At 53.2% G+C, this 17,125-nt stretch overlaps 2 protein-coding genes across 4 annotated transcripts; one reads left to right on the forward strand and one right to left on the reverse strand.

Annotated features, from left to right (window-relative positions):
• The first annotated feature begins 2,501 nt into the window (after nucleotides 1-2,501).
• Nucleotides 2,502-10,348, forward strand: Cpne6 (copine 6). Of its 3 annotated transcripts, none has more exons than XM_051143113.1 (17): nucleotides 2,502-2,651; nucleotides 3,964-4,135; nucleotides 4,512-4,691; nucleotides 5,140-5,214; nucleotides 5,375-5,449; nucleotides 5,626-5,709; nucleotides 5,800-5,889; nucleotides 6,260-6,364; nucleotides 6,586-6,672; nucleotides 7,488-7,547; nucleotides 7,801-7,934; nucleotides 8,005-8,059; nucleotides 8,143-8,194; nucleotides 8,856-8,989; nucleotides 9,148-9,381; nucleotides 9,794-9,970; nucleotides 10,117-10,348. In XM_051143113.1, exons 2-16 carry the CDS (start codon nucleotides 3,968-3,970, stop codon nucleotides 9,929-9,931), a joined length of 1,671 nt encoding a protein of 556 aa, XP_050999070.1. In that variant the 5' UTR covers nucleotides 2,502-2,651; nucleotides 3,964-3,967; the 3' UTR covers nucleotides 9,932-9,970; nucleotides 10,117-10,348. The 3 variants fall into 3 exon arrangements, with proteins under 3 accessions (XP_050999070.1, XP_050999068.1, XP_050999071.1); XM_051143111.1 differs by having other exon boundaries at nucleotides 9,145-9,381; nucleotides 10,117-10,347; XM_051143114.1 differs by lacking the exon at nucleotides 2,502-2,651 and having other exon boundaries at nucleotides 3,954-4,135; nucleotides 9,145-9,381; nucleotides 10,117-10,347.
• A 3,153-nt stretch (nucleotides 10,349-13,501) lies between these two features.
• Nrl (neural retina leucine zipper) lies at nucleotides 13,502-15,857 on the reverse strand. Its single transcript, XM_051143416.1, has 2 exons — nucleotides 15,425-15,857; nucleotides 13,502-13,891 (listed from the first exon to the last, which is right to left on the reverse strand). Exons 1-2 carry the CDS (start codon nucleotides 15,803-15,805, stop codon nucleotides 13,559-13,561), a joined length of 714 nt encoding a protein of 237 aa, XP_050999373.1. The 5' UTR covers nucleotides 15,806-15,857; the 3' UTR covers nucleotides 13,502-13,558.
• Nucleotides 15,858-17,125: the final 1,268 nt, after the last annotated feature.

Genomic DNA, 17,125 nt, shown 5'->3' on the forward strand with positions numbered 1-17,125 from the left:
CCGCCGTCCAACCCATACATTGCTCCCACCTCACCCTCTTCTCATGGCCGCGGTTTGGTTGGCCACGGTTGGAGAAAGAGAAGAACAGCTCACAGGGATGAGTCTGGGGCTCCAAAAGGAAAACATGGAATGGCAGAACCACTGACAAAGAATGACAGGTTATGGGTTATGTGCAGAATCAGAGCTGTAACAGAGACTGATGTGATAGAAATAAAAAACTGTTTTTCCGGCATTGGGCACTGTGATAGAATTAGAAGCCCCCAGCCAGCGTGCCAGGGAAGTATGTGTGCATGTGTGTGTACATGTCTGTTGCTGTGTTCACACATGCATCCAATAGCACATTAAACGCTCTGTTATCCTACGGGTACCCTCTGTAACATTTTACTTTGTGGGCATGTAATAGGAGCACATGTGTCACAGCACTCATATGAAGGTCAGAAGGCAACTTGCAGGAATTGGTTCCCTCCTACCATGTGGGTTCCAGGGTCAAACTCAGGGCCTCAGGGTTGCTGGCGGTAGCCTCTTCCTGCTGAGCCACAGCTCTCCTTTACATACTGGTTTTTTTTGTTTTTTTTTTACATGTATGAATGTTTTCCCTGCGTGTGTATTATGCATGCCTGGTACCTGTGGAGCCTAAACAAGGGCATCAGATGCCCTGGAACTGGAGTTACAGATGGTTGTGAGCCGCCATTGGGCGCCAGGAATCCAACCCAGGTTCCCTACAGTGCCCCAAAACACTGAGCAACCTCCAGCCTCCTGGAGGTTTTTATTTTTGTTTTATGTGTATGGGTGTGCTTTTATGTATTTGTGTGTGCATGCAGTGTAGCCACAGAGGCAAGAAAAAGGCATTGGATTTCCTGGTATGGGAGTTACAAGTGGCTGTGAGCAGCCATGTAGGGTGCTGGAATTGAACCCAGGTCCTTGGGAAGAGCAACCAGTGCTCTTAACTCCTGAGACATTTCCCCAGCCCGCCTGTGGATAGTCTTAATAATCAAAAACCTCAGCAGTAGAGTGGCTTATAGTGAACAGATCTCTACAGCATGGAAAGAAAAAACCAACACTTATGTTAACCATTTCTGATATGTCCTAACAAATATTGTCTTAAAAGCCAGGAAGTCCCCCCAATCCTCTTCCTCTGAGACTTTTCTTGGTGCCTTCCCACTCGTGCAGTCTGGACCTTGCTTCCCTCGCTACGTCTCCGTTTCACCCTGAGTATAATTTTGCATGTCATGCTCAACTGCATTTCTTACTATCTTTTTAAGCATCTCTCTGTGTGTCCCTTATTTTCATGTGCATCTGCCTCCTCGGGGACAGGAGCTATGTCTTAATCACCTGACTAGTCCCAGTTCCTGGCCCAATCTCTGGCACTTGGGGTGGTTTTTTAAAAAATGGCTTCTAGTCAGGCATGATGGCACATGCCTGTAATCCCAGCACTCTGGGAGGCAGAGGCAAGTGGATTTCCATCAGTTCGAGGCCAGCCTGGTCTATGAAGGGAGTCCAGGACAGCCAAGGCTACACAGAGAAACCCTGTCTCAAAAAGCAAAAACAACAACAAAAATGGATTCTACCTTAATAAATAAGCAGCTTAAGAGCTAGAGGTTGAAGTGTCCCTGTGAACGTGTTTGAGTGTTCCTCCAATCACCACGCCCAGATGTCTTCCCATGTGCCTTGTAGCCGTTCCCAAAGCTGCTCACTTCCCCTAACCTCACTGAGAACGACTAACTCCAGTTTCCTTAAGCTTTGTGCCCAGCCCGGCCATTCCCAGGAGGATGTGGCCATAAGGGTTGGATCTAGGGGTGGACTCCTGAGCACATCGTGTCAATTAGCGTCAGGCTTTGCAGCAAATGCTCTAAGTGTGCAACCCTTCCCTCCAGGGCTGGGAACAAGAGCCTATGTGGCACAGTCATCTTCACGTTCTGTATCTCCCTACAAACGCGTAACTCTGACACTGGAGTCATTTCCAAGAGGTTCAGTGTGGGGTGCGTGATGGTTTTTAAGGAGTGTGTGGATACAACATTCTGTTGTATCCCAGGTTAGTGAGAGTAGGTGTCTGTGTGTATGCTACAAGTACAGCCTAGTGTTCTCTTATGTGTAGCTACAAATATCCTTAACAAGTGTAATACTGTTGAAAATGCTATGAGAGTGTCTCCCACTGCGCATCGCTGGGGCTATAACTGTCATGGTGTCGCTGTGAGTTTATGTACCGGCGCCTGTGCGTGTCAAGATATGTGTGAGCCTGTGAGTCGTGGGTGAGTGCGTGTTGCCATCCTCCCTCTGTGTGGATGTGTGTGTGCTCATGTACCACTGCGATGTGTGTGTCTCTGTGATGCTGGGTGTGGGTGTGATGTGAAGGAGATGTGTGTCACTGTGTCTGTGGGGGTCCTGCCTCAGGCCTGCCCCGAGCCCGCCCTCCTCCCTAGTTCTGCCGCTCCCTCCCAGGCAGTGTCCCTGCCCCTCCCCTCTCCTCCCTCCCAACCAGTCTGTGCGGGGGGGGGGGGGGGAGCTGGAGCTGCGGCCCCCCTCCTCCCCATCCAGGCCCCATAAATAGCAGCAGAGCCAGAGCCGGAGCCGGCGCCAGCGGCTGGAGCAGCAAGGAAGTCAGGGGCAGGGCCCGAAAGCTGGAGAGAGGAGAGCCCCAACTAAGAGCCCAGGTGAGCCCACCCTTCCTCCCTAATCCAGCCTGAGTCCTGCCTTCTCTGGCCCAGTCTCCGTAACAACAGCTCCTCTAGCTTTCAGAGAAGTCACCAGCCAACCCTACCTGATCCCCTCTCCACCTCTGCCTACCTCATGGGCTCCACATTAACTGAGAGACTTGTGGCTGGGAGGCAGAGGGAACCCCAATCCAGACCCTCCCTCATGTATCTATAAAGATATGTCATCGTCAGGCTGGTATCCAGCCAGGAAATGGTCCCGGTTCTGACAGAGACACAGGACTGTCACACCCTCCTGGAGATGGACACAGGACAGAGGGGGACAGACAGAGGGTGGGGCACTCAGGTACACCCGTGGACACTCACTCAGGAAGCATGGCATGGCTCAGACAGCTTCACCCTGAGATCTGGATGGGTTGACCAGCTGTGAACTCGGGCCGGCATACCCCTGTCTGCTGCTGCCTGAGGCTTGGTGACTCTTCTGAGGGGGGGACGGTGGTGCGCATGCATCCCACAGGCAGCATGGTGGGGGCCATGGCTCCCCCAAAACCCTGTCGCTAAGAGACGGTGCCTGTGTTGCCAAGAAGTGTGAGAACAGGGGAGGTGGGGAAGGCTGCAGGCTTGTCAAGCGCATGAAAAACTCATGACAGAACCCTAGTCCCAGGCTCTCACCTCCCAAGCCCACCACCTCTCCTTCCCATCAGCCAGCCAGTGAGTGGGGATACTAAGACGACAAAGACAGTTTGACACAGCACCATCCGCTGCCAACCTATCTCCTCCTGTCTACTGCAGACTCCTTCCCTAAGGCCCATCCTCTCCAGACCTCCGGGGGCCTCTCCATCCTCTGCCCATCCCCTTGCCCCAGTTCAGTGCCCCAGTGCCAAGACTGAGTGCAGCACTGGCTCATATACCAGTCGGGAAATAGCAGAAGGTGCTGAGACAGCAGTAAGAAAAAAAAATCAATCGATGGCCCAGGAGCCAAGACTGCCAGGAACCCACTTCTATCCCATCATCCCTCCAGTCTTTTCCAGCCCCATCCATGACACCCAGACTGGCAGAATGACAGAAGCACAGGGCTTTGGGCTCCTGTTCTCAGCTGCTCAGAGCTCCAGAGAAGTCAAACAGAGGGCGGGGGAAGTAGACTGCCCTTAGGATGCCCCCCCATCCACCCAGGACCTCAGGATAAAGAGCAATGTGTGGGTCCAGGACCCCCCCAAGAGACAAACTCCTGTCTTTGTCCAGGACGCCCCCCGCCCCCGCAAGAGACAAACTCCTCTTGTCTTTGTCCAAGTTGACTGTTCTGTCCCCACAGCATCATGTCGGACCCTGAGATAGGATGGGTGCCCGAGCCCCCAGCCATGACCCTGGGAGCCTCTCGCGTAGAGCTGCGGGTGTCCTGCCATGGCCTCCTGGACCGAGACACACTCACAAAGCCACACCCCTGCGTGCTGCTCAAGCTGTACTCTGATGACCAGTGGGTGGAGGTGAGGGCAGCTTGGTGGGGGGCGGGGGGGTCCTTGATGAACCTTTGTTGAACCTAAGAAGGAGGGAGGGTGAGGGAGGGGCATTGGAAGCCTCACTGCGGCGGGGCGGGGTGGGGGGGGAGATGTGAGCATCCTAAAGGACCTTCTCCAGCCACATGGATAACCTTAAACATAAATAATGCCAGCATTATAAGCCTAAATTATCTTAGTCAGATGTTTGGAGTCCCAGAGTGCTGAGGTCTAGTGGTCCAGCAGTACCCCAAATTCGGAAGTCAGCTAAGAAAGAAAGAAACTAATTTATAGAGGAAAAAATGTGGCCAGGGAAGCACAGGACAGGGACCAGTCCCCAGAAGGTCCTCATCCCTCCTCACTGCAGGTGGAGCGCACGGAGGTGCTTCGCTCCAGTTCAAACCCCGTCTTTTCCCGGGTGCTGGCCGTTGAATACTTCTTTGAAGAGAAGCAGCCTTTGCAGTTCCACGTGTTCGACGCTGAGGATGGAGCCACCAGCCCCAGCAGCGACACCTTCCTTGGTTCCACAGAGTGCACCTTGGGCCAGGTCAGCATTGCACTCCGTCCCTATGTTCTCTGCCTTACCATCAGCTTCTGCCTCTGGAAGCCAAACTGAGGGAAAGGAGCTCTGGGGCTAGCTCTGGCCTCGAGCCCTGTCTCCCATCCATGGGATGTGCATCCTTGGACAAGATACTTAACCTACTTTCCCTTCCAAAGTCGGGGCAGGTGTACTTAGAATACTTCTTTTGTTATTATTACTGTTGTTGTATTTGGTGCCAGGGAATTGAACCCACAGCTAAGGAGGTACTCTACCACTGAACTACACTCCCTTCCTCAGCATCTCTCTCTCTTCAGGCTGCTGTAGACATTGGGCTAGAATGAGAGGACCAACCTTATGGACACTCTGTGGGCATTTGATTTTCCACCCCCAATACCCTTGGCCGGGGCAGATATTCACACATTACAGATAGACTCCCCTCTGCCTCTGTCTCTAGATTGTGTCACAAACCAAGGTGACTAAACCGTTACTGCTGAAGAATGGAAAGACTGCGGGCAAGTCCACTATCACGGTAGGCGAAGTGGCTATGCTCACTGCTGGGCCAAGGCTCGGTGTCCCCCGGGTGGACATCCATCGTGATGCTGTGCTTGTGACCACCTTCATGTATAGGATGCGTATCTGGCAGCCCTTCTGGGGGGGAGAACGTTCCTAACACTGTGTCCCCTTTACAGATTGTGGCTGAGGAGGTATCAGGGACCAATGACTATGTACAACTTACCTTCAGAGCCCACAAGCTGGACAATAAGGTTGGAACCCCCAGAGTCCAGTCATCCATGCTCCCTTAGAGAAACATAGGCTTCCCACTCGAGACAGACCCCGGGGTCCCAGGCCAATTCCCTTCTCGGTGTTACTCCCCACCCCACCCCCCACCCCTCCTCGAGGACCTCACCAGACTCACGAGCTCTTTGCCCTATGTCTGCAGGACCTGTTCAGCAAGTCTGATCCTTTCATGGAGATCTATAAGACCAATGGAGACCAGAGTGACCAGTTGGTCTGGAGGACTGAGGTTGGTGCACAGGGCTATGGGAGGAAGGTGGACAGATTATAGGAAAGAAACCTAGATAGGCAGTGACAAGGTCCTTTGTGCATCTCCAAGGTGGTGAAAAACAACCTGAACCCCAGCTGGGAGCCATTCCGCCTGTCCCTGCACTCTCTATGCAGCTGTGACATCCACCGGCCTCTCAAGGTAGAGCCCCTTGGAGCATCGAGTCTGCTGTCTGAGACCTTCCCCCCACCCCCGGGGTACAGGTAGCCTCCTCCATCTCCCTGGTATGATAAGCACTTGTCTCGGGATAAATAACAGTTCACAGCTCAGTGTCAAGCTTTCCACAGAGGTACTGAGGCCAGCTCCCTCCCAGATGGAGCTAAAGAGTGAAGCGTAGCAGGAAGCTTCTGTGTAGGTTAAGGACTTCTATTTGGGCCATGACACTGTGAGGTCCGTACTGCCCCAGGGCAGACACCTTCGGAGCCACTACACAGAGAGCATCCCTAACCTCGGCCCCGCCTCTTCCGTCTCCTTCCCTAACCTCGGCCCCGCCTCTTCCGTCTCCTTCCAGTTCCTGGTGTATGACTACGACTCCAGCGGGAGACATGACTTCATCGGCGAGTTCACCAGCACATTCCAGGAAATGCAGGAAGGGACAGCAAGCCCTGGGCAGGAGGTGCCAGAGACCCCATCCTAAAGCCCAGGACCCCAGGGGGAAATCCTGACGCGGGGGGTGCCAAACACATCACACGAGGTGACTGGAGACAGACAGGGTGGGAAATGTCCAGGCTTGGCAGAAGGACGGGGTCATAGGGTCTTGCCCTGGGAGCGTCAGCAGGAATGGGCCAGGAAGGTCTATTTGATGGACATCTGATTCTGTGTTGGGGGCGGGTCTAGATGCAATGGGACTGCATCAACCCCAAGTACCGGGACAAGAAGAAAAATTACAAGAGCTCGGGGATGGTAGTGCTGGCCCAGTGCACAGTAAGTCACAGTTCACAACCTCAGATCCCTGCCCTTCCTCGCTTTTTGTTTGTTTGTTTGGTTGGTTGGTTGGTTTGCTTTGGTTTGGTTTAGTTTTTTGGAAACGGTTTCTCTGTATAGCCCTGGCTGTCCTGGACTTGCTTTGTAGACCAGGCTGGCCTCGAACTCAGGGATTTGCCTGCCTCTGCCTCCCTGAGTGCTCCTTCCTTGCTTTTTAAGTTTTAAATTTTTTACACTTATGGGGCTGGAGAGACAGCTCAGTGGTTAAGAGCACTGACTGCTATTCCAGAGGACCTGGGCTCAACTCCCAGCACCCACATAGCAGCTCACACTGTCCATAACTCCAAGATCTGACACCCTCCACAGAGACATCCATGCAGGCAAAACATCAATGCACATGAAATATTTTTTTAAATTTACCCTTATTCGTTGGGGGTTTGCTTGTGAGATCACTTGTGGGGGTCAGAGAACAACTTTCAGGAGCCAGTCCTCCAGGTGGGTACCAGGGACCTAACCCAGGTCTTCAGGCAACAAGTACCTTTGCCCACTGAGCCATCTCTCCAACTAATTATTTATTTATTTATTTACAGTTAGTTAGTTCTGTGTGTGTGCCGTCTGTCTGTCCAGCCATCCTTCCCTTGTTTGAAGACCTGCTCTGGGAACTGTGAACCCTTGCTCCACCCCATCCTCAGCTGCAACCTTTAAGGCTCTAGTCCCCCACCCCACCCCCTCCCCCACTTTCCTCAGCCTTGCCAAAGCTTCCACCTGAATGGGCCAACCGGGTCACTCAGCTCATTACCCCTGCCCCTCCCCAGGTGGAAAAGATACATACCTTCCTGGACTACATCATGGGTGGCTGCCAGATCAGCTTCACGGTAAAGACCCGCCCCGCCCCCCACCCGGGATGGCACAAGCAAGAGGGAGGGGCTGAGCCTGTGCAAACTGAAGGAAGCCAGAGGCTCACTACCCTTAATCGGGCATCCTGCGTACCTTGCGTCCAACATCCCACTCAACTATGAGGCAGCTTATGGGCTCCCTGAGGCCCATCTTGGTCCTTTCAACATACTCTCTGGCTTAGTCTGTCCGTTGGTTCTCATGGCTGCATGTCCCTCTCCCACCTTCACCCAGGTGGCCATCGATTTCACTGCCTCCAATGGGGACCCAAGGAGCAGCCAATCCCTGCACTGCCTCAGCCCCCGACAGCCCAATCACTACCTGCAGGCCCTGCGAACCGTGGGAGGCATCTGCCAGGACTATGACAGGTAGGGGTTGGGACGCAGGTCAGGAAGGGCGGTCCTGCCCACAAGTTCCACCACCTTTTCTTCTCTCCAGTGATAAGCGGTTCCCAGCTTTTGGCTTCGGAGCTCGAATCCCCCCGAACTTTGAGGTAGGCTGGGTACAAGAGTCAGGAAGCTGGCAAGGGAGATGTGGAGGAGACATCCGTTCAGCGCTCTTGCCTTAATCTTACAGGTGTCCCATGACTTTGCCATCAACTTTGACCCAGAAAATCCAGAGTGTGAAGGTAAGCTGAGAGCGGCCCACCAACCTGCACCACTACAACAGGACCACAGGACCACAGACTCCACTTCCGTGCACTCAGCTCCCTGTCCCGCCCCTGCTCCCCCCCTTGCCCCCGTCCCTTCCTCCCATCCAAGGCCTGCCTTCATTAGAGAAGAGTCTGAGCCCTGTGACCCAGCATCTGCTCACTTACTTCCCCCAAACCCCCATCCCCAGGGGCCATCTGACTCTTTCTCCCTCTCCTCCCTCTCCCTCTCCCTGTCTCTCCCTCTCCCTCTCCCTCTGTCTGTCCCTCTCCCTCTGTCTCTCTCTCTCTGTCTCTCTCTGTGTCTCTCTGTCTCTCTCTCTCTGTGTGTCTCTGTCTCTCTCTGTGTGTCTGTCTCTCTCTCTGTGTGTGTCTCTGTCTCTCTCTCTGTCTCTCTCTCTCTGTCTCTGTCTCTCTCTGTGTGTCTGTCTCTCTCTCTGTGTCTCTGTCTCTTTCTCTCTCTCTCTGTGTGTCTCTGTGTGTCTCTGTCTCTCTCTCTCTCTGTGTCTCTGTCTCTTTCTCTCTCTCATTCTCTCTGCTTAGTGAGAGGCTGGAAGCCATCAGGCCTAGAACAGAAATTGCCACTCTGCTGTGGCTGGAGTGGACTTCTGCCAGCTTCATCTCTTTTCTTTGCCCACAGAGATCTCAGGGGTCATAGCCTCCTACCGCCGTTGCTTGCCTCAGATCCAGCTCTATGGCCCTACTAATGTGGCCCCCATCATCAACCGTGTGGCTGAGCCAGCCCAGCGGGAACAGAGCACTGGCCAAGCCACGGTGAGGAGGCAAAACAGAAAAAAAAAGGGGGGGGTGGGCTGTTCTGTGTGTCCACAGAATATGCCAGGGTCAGGGTGTGGGTTTAGAAAGAGGGTCAGTGCCCTTTCATACAGAAGCAACCCATGCCCGCCTCCACCCCCTCTGCTTGCCCTCAGAAGTACTCAGTACTGCTGGTGCTCACTGACGGCGTGGTGAGTGACATGGCTGAGACCCGAGCAGCCATTGTGCGAGCCTCCCGCCTGCCCATGTCCATCATTATCGTGGGCGTGGGCAACGCCGACTTCTCTGACATGCGGCTACTGGATGGAGATGACGGTCCTCTGCGATGCCCAAAAGGGGTGCCCGCAGCCCGCGACATTGTCCAGTTTGTGCCCTTCAGAGACTTCAAGGACGTGAGTACTCACTACAGCGAAAGGGCTTCTCAACAATTTGTGACCTTCCCCCAAATCTGTCCTCCTTGTCCCCTGGATGTCCTTCGAAGGTCGCTAGAATCCAGCATGCCAACTCTGTTTGGTTTTTGTTTTTGTTTTGTTCTTGGTTTTTTGGTTTTTTGTTGTTGTTATTGTTTGGTTTTTCGAGACAGGGTTTCTCTGTGTAGCCTTGGCTGTCCTGGACTCACTTTGTAGACCAGGCTGGCCTTGAACTCACAGTGATCCACCTGCCTCTGCCTCCCAAGTGCTGGGATTAAAGGCGTGCACCACCACGCCCGGCTCATCATGCCAACTCTGAAGCCTCGGCTGCTTGCTCATTTGACCCAGCTGCCCCCACTCTCTTGCTCCTAACCAGTTTCCTTCCCTCCCCCAGGCCGCCCCCTCTGCGCTAGCTAAGTGTGTCCTGGCAGAGGTGCCACGGCAGGTGGTTGAGTACTACGCCAGCCAAGGGATCAGTCCAGGAGCCCCCAGACCCTCCACACCGGCTGTGACCCCCAGCCCTAGCCCATGACTGCCTCTCAACATAACCCAACACTCCTTCAGTCCCTCAGTGAGTTCTGGGGGGGACCAACGGGGTAAATACAAAAGGGGTTCAGAGTGGAGCTCCTGAACGACCCTTCTTGGCTGATTTATTTTTATTTTTATTTTTATTTTTTTCTTTTTTTGGTTTTGTTTTCACTATCCTACTCCTCTCAGGTGCCTGTGCTGACCCCTTGTGACTCCAGTGACCAGTGCCTCTGCCTCTTGGGCCAGTGGTGCCCTGTGGGTCCTGGAAGTGAGTGGTGGGCCCTGTTCCTATCTCTCCAAGCCCCATACCCCTCAACTCTGTGGACCCTCAATAACTCCCTTCAGTGATTGCGATTTTATGGATGTTAATAAAGGGAACTGCCCCTAGCACTCCAGCCTCTACCCAGCATGCCTCAGGTGCCTATTGGACAGCCATTTCCACATACATACTCACCGTGGAAAATGGAGGTCAGATCTGAGCTAGAGCTTGCCAAGCAGGCTGATGTCTCTGCAGCCTTACCCCAACTGTGTGCCAGTGGGATCTAAGAAGCCCCTACCCTCACCTCCTGAGCCCAGGGGGTCTGAATACCCTGAGTGTTAATTGCAGGAGATGGGGGAGGGTAATGAGGGGCTGTCAGGAGGGCAGGCTGATGCCTTCTTAAAGCTGGCTCCAGAAGAAACCCCGCTGAGTACCCCAGGGGCTGAACCTCCGCCCCCACACAGTTGTGGGGCAGGTCAGCAAGGGATTGTGGGGGAAAGTGAAGGAGCACAGCAGGCCTGCTGATGACTTAGGAACACAGAGAGGACAAGCTGAGGACTGGGAGGCCTGATCTTTCTGGGTGAGTGTCCACACACCTGACCCTCCCTCTTGACCCTCCCTCCCTGAGAGCAGCCTGAGTTCTCAGGAAGTCCACCTGGGGACTCTCACCACTGAGTCAACAGCAGCAGCAAGGACTGTTCATTAGCACACGGCACTCTTGGCCTCTTTAAACGTGTGTATTGTGATAGCAAGTCGTATTACTATTTCTCCGTTTTTTTTGGTTTTTTGTTTTTTTTTGTTTTTTTTTCTGGCAAATCACGTAAGGCTTGATTTTAACGCTCCAAGGTCAGACTAGAGCCAGAGCTGGAGCTGCTTAGCCACCAGACTACAGCACAAACCCTTCGCTTGAGGACTGGCCCTTGGGTCCAAATGTGCCACCTTGAGCCCTCGTATATGTGTACTGTGGCCTGGTGTGTGGGCATAAGTGTCTGAGCATAGTTTCTGTGCCCCATGTACCATGCAAGTGAGAAAGGGATGCAAGAGAATTCGTGGATCTGCATTGAAGATCCAAAGGACAGAAGAGGACACAAGTGAAATGCAGAGTGAGGGAAGCGCAGATGTTGTGCCACCTGCCTGTAATCCCTGCGCTGGGAAAGTGAAAGCATGGCGGGGGGGGGGGGGGTGGGTGGTGGCACATATCTATAATCCCAGCCCACAAGGCAGAGAGAGGCAGGTGGATCTCTGTGAGTTCAAGGCCAGCTTGGTCTACAAAGCAAGTTCTAGGACAGCTAGTTCCATACAGTGAGACCCCATCTCAAAAAAAAAAAAAAAAAAACTGGGCATGGTGGCGTGCGCCTTTAATGCTAGCATTCCGGAGGCAGAGGCAGGCGGATCTCTGTGAGTTCAAGGCCAGCCTAGTCTACAAAATAAGTCGAGGACAACAAAGGTTATTACACAGAGAAATCTTGTCTCGGGAAAAAAAAAAAAGGAAAAGAAAGAAAAAAGAAAAGGCAGGAGGATCCTGGGTCTGAGGCCACCCTGGGCTACACAGTAGAAAAGAAAAAAACAACATAGTAAAAGAAGAAGAGCTGAGGTCCTAGGTGGGCTCTGTGTGCCCCAGCCTTTTCCTTCAACAATGAATATAAAACAGGAAGATGCTGTGAGTCCTCATAGACAGGAACCCCAGCCTGAGAGAAGGGCCGCTGGTCAAAGGTGAGGAAGGAAAAGAAAAAATACAGGGAGCTGGGAGAAAGGATCCTGCTTCAGACGCCTGCACAGGAGGAGGAGCTAGGTGAGAGGTGGGGAGAGAGGGAACAAGAAATGCCATGGGAAGAGAAGAGACAGCTGGTCAGGGGGTGGGTAGTGGGGGCAGAAAGGAAGAAAGACATATGGGAGCCACTCCCCCCCCAGCCACTCCCCCCACCAGGCCTGCTTCTCCTGTTTATTATGCCCCTTAGAGGACAGATGACAGTGGCTGATGAGATGGACACTCCCAGCTCAACGCTTCTGCTCTGCCCAGAGGCCCTCCCCATATGTTGCTGAACTGGAGGGCTGGGTTACTATGGCAACTGTGAGGCGACCTGGAGAACAGCCACAGACAGGCCTCCTCGCTAGGGCCACTGCTGCTTCTGGGTTTTGGTTGTGGTAATGGTGGTGGTGGGTGGGTGAGGCTCCATCTGGACCGTTCCCTCCCCACTCCGATCCACTCTACCAGCCCTCTAGAGCGGAGATGTCCAAAAAGGCTCTGCCTCTGCACAAATTAGGCAAGCGATCTACCACTGAGCTACAGCAACAGACCCCCCTCCTTTAAAAAACCCTCTCTCCCCTCCCTCCGCCTCTCTCCCTTCCCAACTCCCTATCACAACAAACACACAAAACAGTAAACTAAAGTGGCCGTTTTAAATTCCAAGAACATTGAGCCAATAACATTAGTCTTTCCTGGACTTCAGGTTTAATTCACAAAAGCCACAGTCTCTCAGATTCCCCGGTTGTCCAGTGAGGTCTCACTTCAGCTCTGAGAGGCAGGGAGGAGCCGGGGTACCCTCTGCAGTTTGGGGGGGTCACAGAGCGCCAGTGAGAGCTCCCAGAGCAGACTGCCTGAGCTATACAGCCTGGAAGTTGAGGCAAAACAGGGTGTCCCTTTAGCACAGTCATCTTGGGGCCTCTTGGGGAGACCATTTAGACTTGCTCACTGCAGAAGATGCCAAAACTGAAACAGTGTCAGAACTCATCCCATCCAAACCAGAGTTAGATGAAGGAGCTGAAATCTGATGGCGATGGCTTTGCTTAAGGTGACAGACATATACAGCCTGTGACACGGTTAAGAATGGTGCCCAGGGCGCTTGTCTGCTCCGTGGACTCTAAAGGCCACTTGGTTGAGCAGAGAAAAGCACCTTAAGTTGACTTACTACTCTGGTTTGTTTGGGAGAATCGAAAATCTTTCAAGTTCAGTAGTCCTAAAATGGGGAGTCCAAAAATCCAATGAAAGCGCAGCTTCGTTGTTGATTACAGCTATAGGTGGAAAGCCTTGAATTAAGAACTCCTGAGAGGGGAGCCGAGCCACACCCCTCCCTCTCCTACCGGTCATCATGTCACCCACCCATTCCCCCCAAAACCTTCACCCTCGGTACAGGCACTATTCACTACAGAATTCAGTGCCCTAATCATGAAAGGTCATGGCCTGCCAAAGGGAAGGGGACTCAACTCCGACAAAGGACCAGCATCTAACCTCCGGCTTGCCACGAGGGTCAGAAGTTTGGGGCTATTTGTATAGACATACAGGACCACAGGTAGCGATTTGGTGAGTGGTACTGTGTATAGTGCCATCTACCCAGCCACCTCCAAGCCGCCACACCCCTCTGCCCTAGAGGCTCAGAGGAAGAGGTGCGCGTGGTCGTCGGGATCTGGGCCGCTGGAGGTCAGCCGGTCACAGCGGGCCTTGTAGAGGTCGCGCTCGCGGGCCAGGCGGGCCACCTCGGCCCGCAGAGCGTCCAGCTGGGCGGCCAGGCGGGCACGCTCAGCCTCCAGCCCGCGCCTCTGCTGCAACCGCTTGGAGCGACAGGCCTGCGCGTAGCCGCGGTTCTTGAGCGTGCGGCGTCTCTGCTTCAGCCGCAGAGCCTCGTCGCGCCCGCAGCCCCGCAGCTGCCGGTTCAGCTCGCGCACAGACATCGAGACCAGCGCCGCGTCCGAAAACCTCTCGGACAGCTGCAGGAGAAGAGTGCAGGGACAGGGTTGGTGCGGGTCCCACCCCGCTAAACACTCCAGGTCCCCAGGCCAGTTAGGGAGCCCTTAGGAAAGCCCGCCAGGCTCCCACCTTGGCCTGCTGCAAGCTCGCTCTTCCTACAGATCCCACCCCAGGTCTCCACATGCCTGGACCCCAGGGCTATGCCTGCGGGCCCCTACCCCACGCTAACCCCCCGTGGGCCGGCCTGGTGGCCCTTCCGCAAGTGTCGCAGTGTGGGCTCCGCCCCTCGCGCTCTGGCAAACCAACCAATCGCGCCTCTGGACTCTGTGTACCCTTCAAGCAGTCCGCAGTGTCCCGGGGACCCGCGCCAAGACAGATCCCGCCCTTGCCACACACGCTTCCCTGTCCTGAACACCACAACCCGGTGACCCTCAAGGATTTGGATTACATCCTAATGCCCTCAACACCCCCATCTGTGTCTATAATTAATAGGATGAGTCCCAATCCTTTCTGAGAAGGTTAGGTGCTGGGAAAAACACAGAACCTTGAAAAGCCAACCTCAACTACAGCAGTTACCTAGCCAGGTTCTACACCTCGTCTGTCTATTTGCTTCCACGTAGTCGTTCATCCCGCCGCCCCCAACGCTCCTAAATTCTAAGCCCTTTTCCCTTTGCGGCCCCTCAGGATTTTGTTTTGTTTGTTTGTTTGGGTTGGGTTGGGTTTGGGTTTGGGTTTTTCCACACAGGGTCTCTCTGTGTATCCTTAGCTGTCCTGGATTTGCTTTGTAGACCAGGCTGGCCTCGAACTCACAGCGATCCACCTGTCTCTGCCTCGCAAGTGCTGGGATTAAGGCGTGTGCCACCACTGCCCATCTGTTTTGTTTTGACGAGGTATCATTACATAGTCCTGTCTGGCCCAGAACACTATTTAGACCAGCCTGGCTTAGAACTCGCTAACACCTTCCTGCATCAGCCTCCCAAATGCTGGGATTAAAGGTGTGAACCACAACTCTTGGCCCTCCTCCTAATCATATCGTCTCTCTGCTCTCCATTATTCAACCATTCCCTACCATTTTGAGACAGCTGAAAAAGGCGTGGTGGCACACGCCTTTAATCCCTACACTTGGGAGGCAGAGGGAGGCAGATTGATGTGAGTTCCAGGCCAGCCTGGCCTACAAAGAGAGTCCAGGATAGCCAAGGTTACACAGAGAAATCCTGTCTCAAAAAAAAGTCCGAGAAGGAGGAGGACAAGGAGAGGAAGAAGAGGAGGAGGGATGGAGAGGAAGAGGGAGGGAGAAGGAAGAAGAGGAGGAGGAGGAAGAAGAGGAGGAGGAGGAGAAGGAGAAGAAGAAGAAGAAGAAGAAGAAGAAGAAGAAGAAGAAGAAGAAGAAGAAGAAGAAGAAGAAGAAATTATGTGTCTCTGTCTCATTTTTCTCAAGAACCTTGCTCTGGCTCTTTCAAGTCAATAATTGTCTCTAGGAAATACCCTCCCTCTTTTGACAGGTCTGCTTCCTTAGGTCTTCCTCCCCTCAGACAAACCTATTAGTCACTCACCTGGGCAAGCTGGGCTCCTGTCTCTCCTGGGCTCCCTGAGTAGTAGCCATGGGGCCCTTCTACAGGGACTGGACCCTGACTCTGCAGCAGCTCCACGGCTTCATCAGGGCTCAGCCCCAGCATCTCATCAGCCCCCAGCTGCTGCTGCAGGGTGGCCAACCAATACAGCTCCTCCAGGCCTGGCCTGGGGCCCTCACTGCTGCCCACCGCGCCTGGCTCACTGAAGGTGGGTGAAGGAGGCTCTGAGCTGTAAGGTGTGGAGCCCAGTGAGGCCGTGGGGAGTCCAGACCGGCCCTCAGAGGGCTCTCGTTTTATGTCAAACTTCATCAAGTCAAAGTCATTAACGTACTCCATAGCCAAGGGACTGGGGGAGAGCGCCATTCCTGCAAGAAAGAGGAAAGGTGTGGGGTGCCTGAGGCTGCCTGCCCTCCTTTTCCATCCCCCTCACTGTACATCCCTCCCCAAATGCCCTGCAACTAGAGCTCTGGGACTCCAGAGAACTAACAAAGCTGTTCTTCCCTGCACAGCTACTTCCAGGCAGCTCCTGTCAGGCAACAAGAACCTGGAGGCCTGAAGGACAAATGGACAGCACAGCCTTTAGTGTGCTGGCGGCACCCTTTGGTGCCTCTGGGATCTGTTTAAAAAAAAAAAAAAAAACAGCAACAGGGCAGAGCTCCCAACCCTGGTCCTGGGACACTCTGAGAAGTTCTGTCATCTCCAGAGGCGCCACTCCATTTACAAGCAATTAAAATTTGTACTTAATTAACTGTGGCTCTGTGTGTGTGTGTGTGTTAGGAGAGTGGGAAGACATTATGCTGTGAATTTTAGGATATAAGAATATTGCGCTATTATCTTTCTCTCTTAAAGCCTTCAGGGTAGTGTCAGCTACACATTTTTTCTATGAGTTAGTCAATAGACAAATCTCTTTTAAAGAGAATTTCCAAGGGAAAAAAAAGTTCTAGAAAGATGAGGACTGAGTGCCCCGCCCCCCTCCTTAAGGCCATTCTCTCAGAAGAAAATTCATGAAGACAAATCTTTGGTTCAGAACCTGCCACGTTGTGTGAATTTGAGCAGCTCGCCTTCGCTGTCTGATCCTTCTGTTCGCTGTGGGCAGTTAGACTTTGAAACTCCCCCAGAGAACTTATGGGAACTTGGTTTGCAGCTCTTTTCACATTTCTTCCTCAGTACTACTGTAGTGATGAGAATAAGTTTCTGTGTCTGAGGTATGAATTTGCACTTCTTTGCAACCCCCCGATCCCTGTCTGGCTAACTTAGAGATGTTTGGTTTTTGCTTTTTTGTTTTTTGTTTTTTTTGTTTTTTTAAGAAAAAATAAGCAGGGTGTGGTGGTGTATGCCTTCAATCCCAGCATTCGGGAGGCAGAGGCAAGTGGATTGCTGAGTTTGAGCCCAGCCTAGTCCACAAAGGGAGTCCAGGACAGCCAAGGCTACACAGAAAAACCCTGTCTCAGAAAAAAAAAAGAAAGGAAACTCCCCCAGACAGTGTTCTGCAGAGCACTAGTTCTGAGAAGCATCCTAGAAGGAGAGGTCTATGCTCAGATCATTTTAGTGCAGGCTGCCTCTTAGCCCCATCTCGTGCAGAGTCACAACACAAATGCACGTTAATAAGCCATCGGTCAACAGAATGTACCAACTTTACAATAGTAAGGAACTCTCTCTTAGCAGCCACGGAACGCATGCTCA

This window comes from Acomys russatus, chromosome 3 (genome assembly GCF_903995435.1).
Source record: "Acomys russatus chromosome 3, mAcoRus1.1, whole genome shotgun sequence".
Classification (NCBI taxonomy): domain Eukaryota; kingdom Metazoa; phylum Chordata; class Mammalia; order Rodentia; family Muridae; genus Acomys; species Acomys russatus.

Coding starts and splice junctions, on each gene's coding strand:
- Cpne6 (XM_051143111.1), top strand. CDS start 3,968: ATGTCGGACCCTGAGATAGGATGGGTGCCCGAGCCCCCAGCCATGACC. Junction 4,692..5,139: donor CAGAGTGCACCTTGGGCCAG/GTCAGCATTGCA, acceptor CTCTGTCTCTAG/ATTGTGTCACAAACCAAGGT. Junction 9,382..9,793: donor CCTTCAGAGACTTCAAGGAC/GTGAGTACTCAC, acceptor TCCCTCCCCCAG/GCCGCCCCCTCTGCGCTAGC.
- Nrl (XM_051143416.1), bottom strand. CDS start 15,805: ATGGCGCTCTCCCCCAGTCCCTTGGCTATGGAGTACGTTAATGACTTT. Junction 13,892..15,424: donor CAGGAGCCCAGCTTGCCCAG/GTGAGTGACTAA, acceptor CTTCTCCTGCAG/CTGTCCGAGAGGTTTTCGGA.